General features: G+C 56.2%; 2 protein-coding genes across 3 annotated transcripts in view; both read right to left on the bottom strand.

Moving 5' to 3' along the window:
* Positions 1-6,950: 6,950 nt before the first annotated feature.
* CASTOR1 (cytosolic arginine sensor for mTORC1 subunit 1) lies at positions 6,951-11,787 on the bottom strand. Of its 2 annotated transcripts, none has more exons than XM_066370531.1 (9): positions 11,543-11,787; positions 10,872-10,942; positions 9,206-9,393; positions 8,987-9,119; positions 8,598-8,724; positions 8,037-8,150; positions 7,847-7,929; positions 7,664-7,758; positions 6,951-7,531 (listed from the first exon to the last, which is right to left on the bottom strand). In XM_066370531.1, the coding sequence occupies exons 1-9, from the start codon at positions 11,653-11,655 to the stop codon at positions 7,463-7,465; spliced, it is 993 nt and encodes a 330-aa protein (XP_066226628.1). In that variant the 5' UTR covers positions 11,656-11,787; the 3' UTR covers positions 6,951-7,462. The 2 variants fall into 2 exon arrangements, with proteins under 2 accessions (XP_066226628.1, XP_066226629.1); XM_066370532.1 differs by having other exon boundaries at positions 6,962-7,531; positions 8,598-8,721.
* A 2,305-nt stretch (positions 11,788-14,092) lies between these two features.
* Positions 14,093-16,468, bottom strand: part of TBC1D10A (TBC1 domain family member 10A) — a 29,752-nt gene continuing 27,376 nt past the window's right edge. Inside the window, exons 7-9 of the mRNA XM_066370530.1 lie at positions 16,147-16,336; positions 15,871-16,025; positions 14,093-14,894 (exon numbers count right to left, since the gene is read on the bottom strand). Of these exons, the coding sequence (XP_066226627.1) occupies positions 14,418-14,894; positions 15,871-16,025; positions 16,147-16,336 (822 nt within the window). The 3' untranslated portion in view covers positions 14,093-14,417. The remainder of the gene's footprint in view (positions 14,895-15,870; positions 16,026-16,146; positions 16,337-16,468) is intronic.

The following is a 16,468-nucleotide window of genomic DNA, read 5'->3' as shown; positions in this document are numbered from 1 at the left end:
CATCACTGGAAGTAGTACTGTGAGCTACGCAGCGCTTTGCAGCGCCACCACATACAGTACTCCAGGAGCACAGGATGTGGATGCATCCTGTGCTCCTCTCACTGACCACCAATGAAAGAGGTGCCCCTTCCGAAAGTGCGGCGGGGGCCGAATAAATGGCCTCAGGGGGCTGCATGCGGCCCATGGGCCATAGTTTGGGGACCCCTGCTCTATTAAATAGAAATGGTTCAGCCTGACCAGGCAGTGGCGCAGTGGATGGAGTGTTGGACTGGGATGCGGAGGACTGAGGTTCAAGACCTCGAAGTCACCTGCTTGAGCGTGGGTTCATCTGGTTTGAGCAAAGCTCACCAGCTTGAGCCCAAGGTCGCTGGCTTGAGCAAGGGGTCACTCGGTCTGCTGTAGCCCCATGGTCAAGGCATATATGAGAAAGCAATCAATGAGCAACTAGGTGCTGCAACAAAAACCTGATGATTGATGCTTCTCATCTCTCTCCATTCCTGTCTGTCTGTCCCTATATATCCCTCTCTCTGTCTCTGTAAAAAAAAAAAAAAAAAAAGGAATGGTTCAATGCTTTCTGGCTCCACAGTTTCTCTACTGTCTGCCTGCATCCAGTGTGGACCAGCCGGGCCTTGGCCACCAGCATGACAGTCCTGCACTCAACCTTATGTTTAAGTGGCTCGCTGTAGGTGTCCAGCACCAGCCTTGGTGCAGGGGGTAAATGGGCAAAGACAAGGCTCATAGGTGAGTGAAATTACTATGAACGCCTTTTGATATCCAGGTTCCGAAGAGTGAATAGACAGATACACTAACACCCGGCGTGTGGAGGGGCCTGGAAGACCCTCTTGTCAAACTGCCTATCTCTGAACCTAGGCCACAGGAGGGGACACCACCCAGCCTGGCACTGTGGTACCCTGGGGCCTAGCAATGCACCTGTGTCTCGAGCAGGATTAATTAGAATCCTTTCCCAGGACTAATGTCAGACCCAGGAGACCCTCCCTCACATGTCTGGGGTTTCTGAGCCGGGATGTCACAGGCCTGTCACTGTGGAAAGCTCCTTTCCCCAACTGCATGGGGCGGGGGTGGGGTCCTGCCAAGTGGGTAAGGCGAGAATGTGGCCAGGAAGACCGGAAGGCTGAGTGATTTCCCTGAGCCTCTGGTCCCTGCTTGAAGTCCTGGCCAACACCATGGTGTGTCCCGGCTACACAGGATGTGATGGCAGTACTTTTCTGCTGCTTGAACTGGTTTCCCGGCACTTGCAGGGGAGAGTCCTTAGTCCAACCACAGCATGAGGATGGGGTAGGAGGGGTGGAGGGCATGCAGGGAGGAAGTGGGATGGCTCTCAGAGCCTTTCATTGGTGCCAGCTGCATGGGTACAGCCAATGCAGCAAAAGCTCGGAAACTTTGCTCAACAGAGAAGACAATTGGGGACAGATGGGTGAAACTGGCCACAGTCCCCATGGAGCTGTCCACAAATGACAGCCCTGGTCCCAAGGGGACCGCAGGACACAGAGGCAGGACTCACTTGCAGGGATGCCAACTACTGGCCTGGAGGAAGTAACCTAGGACAGGTGCTGGGAAGACCTGCCTTCTTCCCCCTCTTGTTATAGAGTTAACTGGGCATTTGTCTTGATACAAAAAAAAAGAAATCCTGCAGCTCCAAGGAGAGAAATGGCCGTTGAAGCTTGCTCTCCCTGTTCAAGGGGCTACTAGTGGCCATTCAAGGGATGAGGGGTTCAGGGCACCCCATCCACAGACTGAGCATATAAGGAAGAGAAGCAGACACTATAGTGTTAAAGGCAAATGCTGGGCACCTCCAGTCTAGAAGACAAAAAGTGAGAACCCTAATGTCCATCAACAGGTAATGATTAAAAAATGTGTTGCATCCACACAATGGAATACTATTCAGCCATGAAAAGGAATGAAGTGCTGACACACGCTCCCACCTGGATGTACCTTAAAAACATCATGCTGAATGACATAGGCTAGACACCAAGAGTCAGCATGTGATTCCATTTACCTGAAATATCAGGAATAGGGGAATCCACAGAGACTGAGATCAGATTGGAGATTGGTTGTTACCTGAGGCTGCTGAGGGATGGGGGAGCTTGGGGAGAATGAGGCAGGATAGCAAATGGGTACAGGGTTTCCTTTGGGGGTGATGAGAATGTGTCGGAACTAGACAGAGGTGACAGTCGCACAACATCGGGAATGCACTAAATGCCAGAGTCATTCACTTTAAAATGGTTAATTTTATATTATGTAAATTTTACCTCAATTAAAAAAAAAAACCATTTTAAAAGGCAGAGCTTAAGAATACAGCGACCCCAGGAAACCAAGGGGCTAGAGAGCAGCTGGCTACGAGGGCAGGAGCGTCAGAGGGCTCCCAGGGCCGCCTGTGCTACAGCCAGGGGCACCTGCCACGGGGCTCTCGGTAGTTGACTTGGAAAATACTCACCTCAACCTAACCAGGACAGGCAGCTGCCAGGAGAAAGCATGTCATGAACAAGGCACTGAGTGGCAGGCAGCCAGGAGAGCTGGGGTAGGTTGGGGGGGTCTCAAAGGCAGGCTTCCGGAGGAAGGGGTCTGCCGAAGATTGAGGTGTGCTGGGGATGATGTGCTCATGCGGCCAGATGAGAGAGAGACTGAGGCAGGGAGACCAGCAGGAAGTCTGGGCCAGCAACACAGGTGAAGACAACCGTGGGCCAAACTGGGAAGTGAGGGTGTCATCATGGGGGGGTCCAGGCTTGCTTCGTGCTGTAGACAGGGGAGAAGGGACAGAGAAGGAGTTGGCAGAAAGGTAGGAAGGAGACCATGGAGAATGAGGCTGAGGCTGAGGGGATACAGGGTGGAAGGTGGAGGGATGGGTCCAGCACAGCCCACCACGGCCCTGATTACTGCAGGGAGCTGGGCCTGCTGGGATCAGGGAGAGGCAGGAAGGCCTGAGGGAATGTGGATCCGGGGAAAGAAAGTGGCCAGGAGGGTACACACGGGCACAAATGTGAACATAAACACACAAAAGATGCAAATGTGTGTGCACACACACAGACATAAAAATACACGTCTCTGGCCACAGCCAAAAAGCAGACACACAGAAACGTGTACCACATATGCTCACAGGTACACACACAGGCACAGATACACACTCCAGTCACAGACACACAGGACACGTGCAGAGTTAAAGCCAGGCACACAGCTGGTGCTCATACACAATCAGATGCACGTACAGCCACAGACGTGCAGACTCCTGCAGAGACACAAGTATGCACCAGGATATCCTGACACTTAGGCACACGCATAGAGGAACATACACACACTTTTGGCCGAAAGACTTATTTATACAGATGCACGCGGAGGCCTGCACTGACTGCACATGTAGTCCTGCACAGGCACACCCATGCAGCGCACCAACACCCACGCAGCTCAGCTTTCTGGGAAGGAAGCTCTGGGCAGCCCCGTTTGAGACAGCCCTCGTTCTGGAACCCCAGCGCCAGGACTGGCCTGGGAAAGTGAGACAAAAATCACAGCTGTTGCCTAACACACCCATCCAGCAGGGCCCAGGGTCAGGGAGGAACCAGGGCCCGGCCTCGCGTGCCTGCCCACGTCCTCGTTGCCACCGGCAGCAGACACCCAGCCACCAACGCAGACAGCTGGGATTGCAGGGAGCTTGCAAAACCATCCCATCCCTCAGGGTGCAGCTAAAGTGTCCCTTCCCCCAGGGACCTCCCCGGGATCCTCCTTTTTGAATTCTGGTTCTGCTGTGCCCAGCTGTGACCTCTCTTCACCTCTCTGTGCTTCATCTTCCCCTGTGTTAAGGGGGATACTCAGCATGTGTTGAATATATGTTAATGGAGCACCCCTCTCCCACACAGGGACAGGGGAAGCAGCTGCCCCAGCTGTCAGCTAGCTGCAGACTGGGCTCCCCCTCCTGGCTCTTGTTCGGTCCCTTCCCACCCAGTGGCATCCTGTGGCCTGGTGACAATGCAGAGGGTGTGCAGTTCTCCCTCCACACAGGACCAAGAATCCAGCTTGGGAGCAACTCAGCAAGCATGAGACCACAAGGCCCTGCCTGGCGGAGATGAGAGTGAGGGCTTTTTTATTTTTTAATTTTTTAAAAATTTCATTGTATTGACTTTAGAGAGAGACAGACAGACAAACATCGATCTGTTTCTGTATGTGCCCTGACTGGGGATTGAACCAGTCTGCAATATCGAGATGACACTCCAACCAAATGAGCTAACCAGCCAGGTCAGGTGAGGACTTGAAACCCTAAATTTCTGAATAAATATCTTCAAGGAGGAATTAAAAGTTCACTTCCTCTGTATGGGCATAAAATCAGAAAGGGTGGAAATGAGCTGCTGACTCTCCCGCCTGAGGTTTCCTCATCTCCTGCCCCCACCCACCCAAGAGCCCCCCCTCAGGTCCACATCCTCCCTGCCTAAGCTGGACACCGGGCTGGCGGTCAGAGGGCTGAGAGCACCCTCCCACTCCCTGAGGGACTGTGGGCAGGGCCCTCCCAAGCCCAGGCTGCCATCTTTGTGACCATGAGCACTCAATTCCACCATCTGAGGCCTTGACCCTCGTACCTAGCAGTGGCTGCGCTGATGTGGACAAGTGGACTGGGGCTCCCAGGGCTGAGAGGACAAGGATGTGGGCTGCATGTCAGCAGGTGTCCCAACCCCAGTCATGAATTACCCAAGCTGAGCTCAACCCCAGGCCGGGGCTGACCAGACTGATTTCTTTGCCCTAACATCCTCCCAGGGCCTCGGTGGGACAAGGACATGGTTCCATGAGCCCCCACCTCAGCCTGGGACAGCTCAACGGCTGTCTGATGACAACATCCAGAGCATCAGCAGTGGATAAGGCCCAGGGTCATATTCCTGGAAGGTACCTGTTCTCAGCTGAGTGTCCCGTTCCCTCCCAAGCCCAGTCTGTCTGACCCCAGTGGGTCCCTTGCACTCTCAAAGCAGATCTCCCCTTTTGTAACTCACTAAAGGTTGGGAACTGGCCCAGTGACCTGCAAAAACACCCTGGGGACTAAGAACCCTCCACCAAGACATACACACATGACAGAGACACACATGGGTACAGACTTCTAAGCCTGGGTCTGAGTCAAACCAGCCCACCAGGCCACCTGCGGCCCCCTCACCAAGGCCAGTCTCATGGCCAGCCCCAGGAACTGGGTTGGGTTTAAGGGACTGGGTGAGTCTTAAGACACTTGGAAAGCCAGGATGACAGAAACACTCAAATAAAGCAGGGACTCAGAGGGAGACAGACAGATGGACAGATGCCTCCACCCCAAGAGCTGAATGTGGGGCCAGGGGTTCTCTAGCTACAGGCCAAGCAGCCACAAGAATTCTGGTTCTAAAACCTCCACCTTAGCCTAGGACATTGGTCAAGCCAAGCAGGGTCCATAACAGACTCTCCAGGGACTACTGGGACCCCCCCCCCACGAAAGATAAACTATGAAGAAATGCCCAGGGCATTTGCCCCCTACCCAGGGCCAAAGGGGACAGGCTCCTGAAGGAGCCGCCTCCCAGGTTACCGTGCACATGGGGAACTAAGGCCAAAGGTAAACGGCTGGCCCAGGGTCCCCGACTGCTCACTCACCAGGCCAGGATGTGCTCTCAGCTCCTCTGATCTGTAGACCCCCAGGTCCCCAGGACCAGGACGGGCACACTGCCAGAGGCCTGGTCCCCGTTCTGACTTTTCTAGGGAGCCACCACAAGTTCTGAGTACGACGAAGTCACACCCTTCTTCCCTTCCTGAGCACGGGCGGGTCTGGGCTGAAGGCACCTGATAACCTTCCTGTCACATCTGTGGGGCCCCATCAGGCCACCGTGGAATTCCAGCCTCACAGAGTGGGGAGGTGGCCCCTCCACGACAGGAAATTCAGGCCCAGTTGTGCTGACTGACCCTCTGGCCCAGACATGTAGCCGTCAAAGGCAGAGTAGGCTCCAGGTGACCTCCAGGCCCCTGTCCCGTCCTCTTGGCCAGGGGAAGACCAGTGTGCAGACCAAGTCCCCAGTCTGGCTGGCCCCTTTCCACCACTACGCCAGTAGAGCCCTGCCGACAAGAACCGACAGGTCTCCTGGACAGCGGGGACTCCTGTGAAGGAGAGCCAAACTCAGACACGGTCCAAAAGGAAGCAGGCAGCACCCTGGAAGAAAGGTGCTCCGGGGCCTCCCTGAGGAGGTTCTGTACCCGGTCAGCCATACCCAAGCTGGCAAGGAGAGCTGCGGGATCCCTAAGCAGGCGGGTCTGGGAGTTTCTACCCATGTTCAGAACCTTCTGGGCTATTCTGGGAATAGCAAGGAATGAAGGAAGAACCCAGACTGCAGAGCCAGGCAGCCCTGGATGAGAATCAGGTACCTCTGACTAAATCAACTCTCAAAGCTTCGGTTCCTCAGCTAAAATGATGATGGTTCACCTACAACTTTTAAGGTGAGAACTGAGTGAGGTGAGGTGAGCCCAGACCCAAGCTAGCTACATGGGAGACCAGAACCCTGGGCAGCGGGGCCCAAGGAGCATCACAGCAGCAGTGGCCAAGGCTCAGACAACACCCAAAAACACAGCCCAGCCTGGTCACTACAAGCCCTTTATTAACAAGTTGATTAAAAAAAAAAAAATAGCCCTGGCCGGTTGGCTCAGTGGTAGAGCGTTGACATGGAGTGCGGGAGTCCCGGGTTCGATTCCTGGCCAGGGCACACAGGAGAAGCGCCCATCTGCTTCTCCACCCCTCCCCCTCTCCTTCCTCTCTGTCTCTCTCTTCCCCTACCGCAGCCAAGGCTCCATTGGAGCGAAGTTGGCCCGGGCACTGAGGATAGCTCTGTGGCCTCTGCCTCAGGCACTAGAATGGTTCTGGTTACAACAGAGCAACGGCCCAGATGGGCAGAGCACCGCCCCCTGGTGGGTGTGCCGGGTGGATCCCGGTCGGGCGCATGCGGGAGTCTGTCTGCCTCCCAGTTTCCAACTTCAGAAAAATACAAAAAAAAAAAAAAAAAAAATAGAAGAGAGAAATGTAAAAATACTTTTCTTAGAGGCCCCGTTACGGGGAGGCACTATTAAAACTCATCTGGCCAGGGACAGAGCCCAACCAGAGGCAGAATGGAGATTAGGGCCCTGTCCGGGGAGCAGCTGGCCCGAGGAGGTGTTGAGGAGGGAATGGCTCGAGCCTCAGGCAGGGAATGTGCAAATGCTGAGGCTGGGCAGGGAGTGATGGGTTGAGGGCATCCTTGTGGAAGCCCAGAGCACCGTGTTCCCCTGTGTGGGCAGACACATGTGTCCACGTGAGAGCCGGTGCCTACACGCAGCTTACATACAGAGCAGAAGGAGGGGTCCCCCTGCACAAATGGGGGAGAAAGGAGAGGAAAGTGGGCTCATCTCAGAGCTTGAGGAAATAGCTTAGAGCAGTCCGAGCAGCCCGGAGCGAGGGGAGTGCAGAAGCTGCTGCCCCCCTCCAGCCTCAGCAGCCCAGGCTCTCCTGCCGCCGCTGGAGGACTTCAATGACACTGCTGATGCCATCCTCGGGCACCTGTGGGCAGGTGTGGGGGAGGAAGGGGTCAGGGCTGCCCCAACATCCTGGCCCATTGGGACTACCTCTTGTCCCCCACCCTTCTGGCCACAGTGTCCTTCTGGGAGCCCCTGTCCAGCCCATAGCACTCACCAGCGCATGGTCAAAGTTGAAGGTGCTTATGTAGTAGGCGGAGATGTCAGCCGCAGCCAGGGGACCCGCGATCTGGGCCACGATTCCACATTCATCTGAGGGTTGAGGAGGGGTCCATGTGGATCAGCCTAGTTGCCCCTCAGGCTCTTCCCAAGCCCCCAGCACATAGGGCGCAGTCCTCACCAAAACCCAGGGGCTGTCCTCCAATGCGCACCATCCTCCACAGCTCTCCCGAAGAGCTGGTCAGCAGGAGGTCACTGGGGAACCTGGGGAGGCAGGTGGGCCTGGTGACATCATTGTCTGATGCTCCACCTCCTTCCTCCCTGGACCTGGCTTAGGAACTGTGGCTCACCCAAGGGCAGAGGTCACATACTTTTTCTGTGTCTCCGCATCCATGACAATGGAGATGTAGCCCTCAATGAGGGAGAAGGCAAAGAACGTAATGGAGTTGGGTCCAGGATCACCAGGGGCTGCCTCTTTGGGGACACTGGGGAGAGACATGAGGCTCAAGCACTCTGCTGGGCGCCCAGCCCACTCCCTCTCCTCCCAGTCAGCCTACAGACACCTGGGCCAGCCCTCCTGTCTCTGAGCCACTTTCATTCCCTGTCCTAGGACCCTGATCTTCTGATGGTACTGGGTGGGGTTGGGCAGGACAATGAACCCTGCCTGTTCCAAAAGACCCCAGGGCCAGAAGGCCTGACCAAGGCAGGGCTCTGGGGTTGCTCTGCTCACACTACAGGACAGGGTTCCGGCTGCAGCACTGGGACCTTTCCTGAACATCAGTGATGGGTACATGAGCATCACAGGTTATCAGGAATCCAAGACACAGAATGGGGCACAGAGCTGCAGAACCAAGGGATGGATGGAAGGTGGTAGGACGGAGCATAGGGAACAATGATATGAGGACAAAGAGACTAAACGCAAACCAGACCACCTGTGGGAGTAGAAGAGAACGTCGATGAGGGTAGTGGCGATGGCTGGCAGTGTTTCAGGGTCCAGCGTAAGGACACAAAAGCGGTTCTGTGGGCTCTGGATGGGATGCACCGTGGGGTTGGGCCCTGCTAGGGTGGAACCAGAAAGTGGAAGGTGAAAAAAGGACCGTGGGCTGGGGGCGCCCCCTGGTGGCCAGCCAGGGAGGGTCCTGGAGGGTGTAGCATCCTGGTCTACAGAAATCTGCCTTGGGTTCCCCAACCCCATCTCCCTATGTTGTGAGGTGGTCAGTGTCAGTCCCACCCCCCCACACAGACACACCTGCACAAGCATAGGGCCTCAGTGGTAAGAGGAGCCCCCTGCCCAGGTCTAAGTGTCAGAGGGCGCCCTCACCATGCTGAGCACGGGGAAAGCCATTGCTGGAATCATCCCTGGCAACAGGTACAGGCTCCCCGCCCACCTCTCGGTAAATGTCGAACTCCTGAGCCAATGTGTGGATCACCACGGACAGGTCCTGCTCCCGCACCTGGGTCACCGGAAGATAGCATTTCACATGGGTTCCCAGGCAACCATACACACACTGCCCTACATTGGCCCCTGTGGGGAACTCACCAGAATGAAGTCTGTCTGGTAAGTGGACAGCATCAGCACTGACACGTGGTGCTCAGCCAGTGGCGCAATGACTGAGCGGGCGATCTTGGTGACCCCAGCAGCTTGCACTGCTGCACCACTATGGGATGACACGTTCATCACCAGCCATGTGGCCTCAGCCACTTGCAGGAACTCAGATGGAGGCAGCTCTGCAAGCAGAGGGCACAAGACCAGTCAGGGCCTTTGGGCTGACCCTTACCCCTCAGTTTCCCTGTCTGTGCTTTAGAGGGCTCTACCAAGGTAAGGCCTGGTCTGGAGACTGGGTTTATCTTCCTCCCCCAATTTCTGCTTCTGACACCTGCATGTATGCAAGGACTGAGATGTACTTCAGGTGCTGGCCTGCAAGGGATCAAAACTTTCCAGTTAAGATCAGAGCTCCAGATTTAAACAGACCTGAGTTCAAATCCAAGATTTGCCCTGTATTTGCCTGTGACCTGGTGCAAATGATTTAACTTCTCTGAGTCTCAGTTTCCTCATCTGTAAAATGGGATGACAGTCTGTACCTCACAACAGTGTTCTGTGGGTTAACACAGACTTTATACCACCTGACACCACAAGGGGGCGCAAGCAGATCAGGTTGCCTGGGAGATTCTTTTCCCCCTTAACACGGTGGTCCCCAACCTTTTTTGGGCCACCGACCGGTTAATATCAGAAAATATTTTCACTGACTGGCCTTTAGGGTGGGATGGATAAATGTATCACATGACCGAGATAAGCGTCAGGAGTCTTAGACGGATGTAACAGAGGGAATCTGGTCATTTTTTAAAAATAAAACATCGTTCAGACTTAAATATAAATAAAACGGAAATAATGTAAGTTATTTATTCTTTCTCTGTGGACCGGTACCAAATGGCCCACGGACCGGTACCGGTCCACGGCCCGGGGGTTGGGAACCACTGCCTTAATAGACCCAACTTTCCTGCAGTACAAAACAGGGAAACTAAGGCCTGAGGGAGTGCAGTAGGAGATGGGTCAAGCCCCATTTGGCTGGCCTGAGACTCCAGGCCTGTGAGGATAGCTCAGGCTGGCAGGAGTAGGACCCGATGCCAGCTCCAGAGGCCAGGGAGGGGTCTGGTAGGGGGGCTAGGCTGGCGTCCAGTCCAGACCAGGGGCTGGGGCCAAGGTGGCTTGCTAATTGCCCAAGCATAGTTAAGTGCGCCCCCCCCCCCCCAGGACCCTCGCCTGGGCTGGCTGCCTGCTCCTGCATGCCTACCCCAACTCAGACTTCTGGAGTTCCCAGACAGCCAGGGAGGGCATGACCAACAGCAGGGAGAGAAGTCCAGGGAAAAATAATGGCCAGGGGATTGTAACAGCCACAGGAACCTCTGATTCTTGCCAGCAAGTATATCTGAAGCCCTGCTGCCATCTGAGGCTGCTAAGTGTGTGAACACAGCCTGTTTATAAAGCCCTCATGGGACCCTATTAGATCAGAACCATAACTATACCAATTTTGTACATAAGAGGAAACGAACAGCTCAGAGAGGGGAAGTGACTTGCTCAAGGGCACACAGCCAGTGAGTAGAGTCCTAGTTGAACTCAGATCAATCTGCCTTCTGGCCTCAGCATCTAGTGAGAATCCCCTAAAGAGGGGAGCATGACATTGCTCCCCAGCCCAGCCAGCTCCCACCTTTGAAGCCCTCCTCGTCCACCATGAGCGTGTAATCCTCGGGAGTCTCCGTCAGGCTGAAGAACTTGCACCTGGTTGGGGGTGGGGGAATGGATATCTTCAGCCTGGGTTGGGAGGAGGGGGCAGGTAGACTTCGCTCCATCCGCCCGGAAAGACTCCTTCGCCGGGCGCCTCCCTGCCCCCTCAAGCCTCAAATTTCTCGCAATGGCAGTGGGGTGTGGGCCACATCTTCGGAATCGCAAACTGTTTTACACCTCCCACCTCCCCAGGAGCCCTCCGCCCCTCCATTTCGGGAGGGCGGAGGCTCACCCGCGGTGACAACCCGGGGTGGTCGGACCAGAAGTCGCCTAGACTAGACCCTCTGACCCGAAAGGAGGTGTCTGGAACAAGCTCCTCGCAGTCGCCAGGAAGGAATGCCCCCATTTGATACCAACTAGAGTTAAGCATTGTCCACCTTAGGCTGTTTGCTCCTTAACTGGCCCCGGATAGGCGGCGGTCCCAGGGAGGGTAAGGCCAAGCCGGATGGCGGCTGGGGGGTGGGGTGGAAAGGCCCTCCCTGCCCGCTCCCGTTCGCCCCTGCTCGCCTCACGGCGACTCTATAATCTCCCGACCCCGTCCCAGGGCAACAGGGGAGCCCACCCTAATCTGTGCCCCCGAACCCGGGCGCGCACCGGCTTCGGCGGGGCAGGAATAGCAGCTTGATGAGAGGGTGGGTGTAGAGCCAAAGACCGGAGCGGGCGAGGCTCAGCACCCGCACCCGGTGCTCTAGGATGTGCAGCTCCATCGCGGTCCGCGCGGACCCGACCCCGCAGCCAGCCAGACCCAGGCCGCGCCGGGGGCGGGACGGGGGGGGCGGTGCCGCAGGCTTAAAGGAGCAGCTGCGCGGCCCCGACCACGCCGACCGCTACGCGTCGGACCCGCCCAGCCCCGCGGCGCGTCCCGCTCCCTGACAGCCACGCCCTGCAGGACGCGCGGCCTACCCAGGGTAGCCACGCCTCCTTTTAACGCCAGAGCCACTCCCCGCTCTTCCAGCCCGCCGATCCCGCTCCGAATGACTCCGCCCCCTAGCTCTGGTTTAGGAATCACTGGCTGACCCCACCCCGTCGAGACTTTCAGACCCCGCCCACGCCCCATTTCCAAGCCCCGCCCTTTCTGCAGGTTGCCAGTGGAGCCTTGGGGGGTAAATTTGCAGGAGACTGGAGTCCTTTCTGTTCTTCAGCTCCCCATATGGATCTTATGATTGGTTATATTGAGGTTTGAAAGCGCCGCCAGACTAATCAAGGCTTGTCTGGGACCGAAATCCCTGGAGCATAGAGGGGTAGGGGTCCACTGTGAAGCGCTGGGGATCCTATGATTCTCTCTCAACAAAGTACCCTGGCACCTTTCTCCCTCCTTCCTCTCATGGAAGTCTCCCCAGCAGGGTCTCCCCAATCCACCTCTGTCATACTGTTGGGCGGGGTGCTGAAGGTGGCCTAAGAAGGCCCCTAAAGACCAAGTGCTTGGTCCAGGAATGCCCAAGGCTCAGACTTCAGGGGACAGGCCCATGTTTCTGGGGTTCACTGAGTACTCAGATCTGTCTTGGGACTTGAGCCCTGGTGAGGCCTCCCAAAGACAGTAGCCATTAGAAGAGCCCATCTAGCTGAGCATATCTAAACTGGCTTCAGGCCCAAGGAACCCCTCAGCACTGGCAGATGCCACAGATCTGAGGCTTGTTAGGCACAATTTAGGCTTATTTTGATGTTAGGACTGGGTTCTGCTCAAGTCTCCTCAGGTCTAAGACCCCAAAGCTGAGCAAGCATCAGCACACCTAAGCTAGCCTAGATAGCAAGGCTGAGCATGCTCCGGAGAGCCCTTGTCTGGCTCAAGCATCCTCAGGTCTCAAATCTGAGGCTTTGAACCAAGTAGGTTGAAGCAGGCCTCAGGTCTGATTGACACCCAGCAGGCCTGCACAGGCCTCCTGCCTGCTTGGGAGCCTCCACTGGAGGCGGATGGAAGTGGGCAGTGCCTTCCTTCTCTGGACTCTCTGGCTCAGTGGGTTCCTGAGGAACACTGTGCAGCCGCCACATCCTGGCCTGTCCCCTGGAGGGTCAGGGGGAGGGGAATGTCCTCAAAGGCTGAGCCCCTCATCTCATCAATGGTATAGATGGGGTGGAAAACCACAGGCATGAGGGTTAGGAGGCAGGAAGTGATGGCCTGCCCTGACAAGCTCATGTGACCCTTGACCTCCCCAGGCCTCAATATCCCCAGATGTACCAGAACAAGATGTTCCAGACTGAAGCTCTGAGATGCCTGAACGCTCCTAGAGAGTCTACTCCTCCCTCTCCTGTCCCCTCCCTCCATGGCCCTGCCCAGCTTGGTTGCCTGCCAGGAACAGCCGCTATTGTTTGACTGGGAAAGCTGCTTCCTCAGCAGAAGGGGGGCCTCTCCCAGGGACACCCTGTCCATAACCTCACCAGTAGGCGGGTTGTGACCACAGAGCCTGCCTAGGCCCTCAATGGCAAGTCAGGTTATCTGGTACCCTGGTCAGGAGAGGCAGCGGAGGGCTCTGGGTACTAATTTGGGGCAGCTTCATGTTTCTCCTTCAGCTCTTGTTGCCTCGTCTATCGAATAGAGCCCACCTATCAGCTGGTGACACACCAGTTCAGTGCGGCACGTGCTAAGTGCTCAGTAAATGACAGGCTACCTTTTATCAAAGACCTAGCCTTCTCCCCACTCATCCAGTGGAGACCTGGGCTGTACATGTAAGGGCATTCATGGTCTCCCACCTCTGGCACCAGCATCTAACCCAGAATGAAAACTCGGAACCTCATTGGTGTCCCAAGTGGCATCCAGGCCAGGCCTTGAGGAGGAAAACCCTGAAAAGTTCTCCTTAAGGAGCCCCTCTCCATCAGTGATGAGTAGAGATCAAGCCTAGGGAGCAGGCCCTGTTCTGCCCCAAGACTGGGCTTTGGCCCTGGTGACCCTCACCCATGTGACATGGTAGATGTGGCACAGAGGAATGGAGTGAGGGAAAATGGGGACCAAGAACAGGCTGGCCCTGGACTTGGCATCCCCTCTGACAAAGGTACTTCTCAGAGAGGCTCTGGTGCTTGGCTGGGGCCAGGAGGAGGGCTCTGAAGGGAGTGAAAAAGAGATGCTGAGCACCAGGGGTGGCACCCCCTTCCCAGTCCCTCGCTGCACACCAGCTCTCTACACAAACCTGTTTATTTCTGTACAAAACCATGTTTCTATTATACACAAGAGCACCCCACCCTGCACCCCACCCTCTCCCCTCATGTAAGTGCCCCAGCACTAGGGAACATCCCCTCAGGAGGAGGGGCCTGAGTGAGGCCCTCACTTCTGCCTGCCTCAGTTGGGCTGACCTGAGCTCCACTCTGGAGAAAATAAATAAGGAGGCTCAGGCAGAATCTGTCCTAGGCCAGCCCGACTCTCTATACCCAGTAGCCAGGCAGCAGGGCGCGCAGACGGTGGGCAGGCCCTGGAGTGTCAGTCCATGAACCACATAAGTGTGTGGAGATCCCACCCTGGAGGCCTGAGATGCCAGGGTTACAAGTAGGTGTCCTCACTCTCCTGGGACGTCAGGCTCTCCTGGGAGCGGTGGTGGGCTGAATCCTGGGGAGCTGAGTTCTGAGGGGCTGGGTCCTGGTGAACTGGGTCCTGTGGGGGCACATCATGTGGGGAACATGCATCTCCCGCAGCAGCTACCACCGTGGCTTGACTTGGCGTTGGGGTCTTGTCCAGCTGTCCACTTGCCTTCCCCTGCTTCTGCTGCTCCTTCTGAGTCTGCTTGGGTGGCTTGGGCTTGCCTTTGGAGCCAGGGAGCAGGGCATCTGGGGGCAGGCGGATGGACGGTGAAGGTTGCAGGGTGGGCCGGGGTCCTGGCTCTGCCTCCAAGATAGCCTTGGCACCATGCAGCCTGGGTGAGGAGCGGCACTGTAGTTCGCCCCGGGTCTCCTGCCAGCGTCGTAGCTGGATGAGGTGCTCACGCTCAATCTGACGCTCAGTCACTGGCAACTCTACCACCTGTGGGAGCAGTGACAGGCAAGTGGGCACCAGGAAAAACCTTCCCCTCTGCCTCCCAGCCTGGGCCCCCACCCTGCCTCAGAATTCCCCAGTCCTGGTCACTAAAGGCTGATCATAGGAAGAATGAAGGTCGTTCCCTGTAGTAGTAATAAGTATCCTGCCAGTGGTGAGCCAGACACTTGAGACCCACTGCCTCAGAGAAGAAAGCTGCTCACGACTCATGACTTCCCTCACCTAATTGTGTGTCACCTAATTACAGCCCCTGAGAGACAAACATCCACAAAAGAAAGACAAAAGGGGCCTGACCAGGTGGTGGCGCAGTGAACAGAGCATTGGACTGGGATGTGAAGGACCCAGGTTTGAAGCCCCAAGGTTTCCAGCTTGAGCGCAGGCTTATCTGGTTTAAGCAAGGCTCACCAGCTTGACCACAGGGTCGCTGGCTCATGCAAGGGGTCACTCGGTGTCTGCTGTAGTCCCCTGGTCAGGGCACATACAAGAAAGCAATCAATGAACAACTAAGGTGCCACGACGAAGAATTGATGCTTCTCATCTCTCTCCCTTCCTGTCTCTCTCTCTCTCTCTCTCTCTCTCTCTCTCTCTCTCTCTCTCTCACACACACACACACACACACACACACACACACACACACACACGAAAGGGGAGGGGAGGGGAGGGGAGGGGAGGAAGACAAAAGGGAAATTAAAGCCAAAGCCATGGATGTGGTACCAGGGAGAAAGAGGGGTGAGGGGTTGCAGCTCCTCTCATTCTGAAGACGTTCAGAACAGAAAAGGCCCCACTAACTTAGGCCTTTCTGTGACCCCTCTTCTCATTCAGACAAAGGATGTCTAAGACTGTGAGGGCTGCTAAGCACTGAGCCTGGCACTACCCACCCTCAGGGGAAGAGGGTTACCAGGCTCCTCTCTGAAAGGCCCATACATCTTCCCTTCCAGTGTTTAGGGGAAGGTGTGGGCCGCACCTCCTGGACCAGAAAGGCCTCCTGCATGATCTTGGGGCTGAGGCTTCGCAGCTGCTCGATAGTCTCATACTGGCCCTGGCAGGCCTTGAGCTTCTCCGGGGAACCCAACGCATGCTTCAGCAGCACCAACCCCACCCGGAAGATGATCTTGACTCCTGTATGAGGCGAGAGGTGGGGGCAGTGAGTACAAGGGAGTTTAGGGAGTTTCTCTGAAAATAGAGGTCCCCTGTGGGCTGGGATGGGGGTAAGGGTGCTCCCTTGAGCTCAGCCTGGTACCTTCACAGAAGAACATGTCCCAGACACGCAGCACAGAGCTCCAGGGCAGGGTGCGGGAGAAGGCACACATGAACCATTCTGTCATGTACAGCAGTGGGTCGATCTTCTGCTGGCTCAGGTGCTTGTGGGCCATGGGCGACACCTTCTGCAGCAGCGAGAAGAGGATCTCCCCATCCAGCTGGATTGCTTCCTGGGGGACAGTGAGGCCATGATTCTGGGCCTGTATCAGATAGGGCAGGGATGCCCAGGCCCCCAGCACCAGGCAAGCGTTCATTCATTCCTCAGGTGGCTACTGCCTGCAGGAAGCCAGCTTCATGCTGGG

The sequence above is a fragment of the Saccopteryx leptura genome, chromosome 2 (genome assembly GCF_036850995.1).
Source record: "Saccopteryx leptura isolate mSacLep1 chromosome 2, mSacLep1_pri_phased_curated, whole genome shotgun sequence".
In the NCBI taxonomy this organism is placed as follows: domain Eukaryota; kingdom Metazoa; phylum Chordata; class Mammalia; order Chiroptera; family Emballonuridae; genus Saccopteryx; species Saccopteryx leptura.
This window is presented reverse-complemented; position numbering and strand designations above follow the sequence as displayed.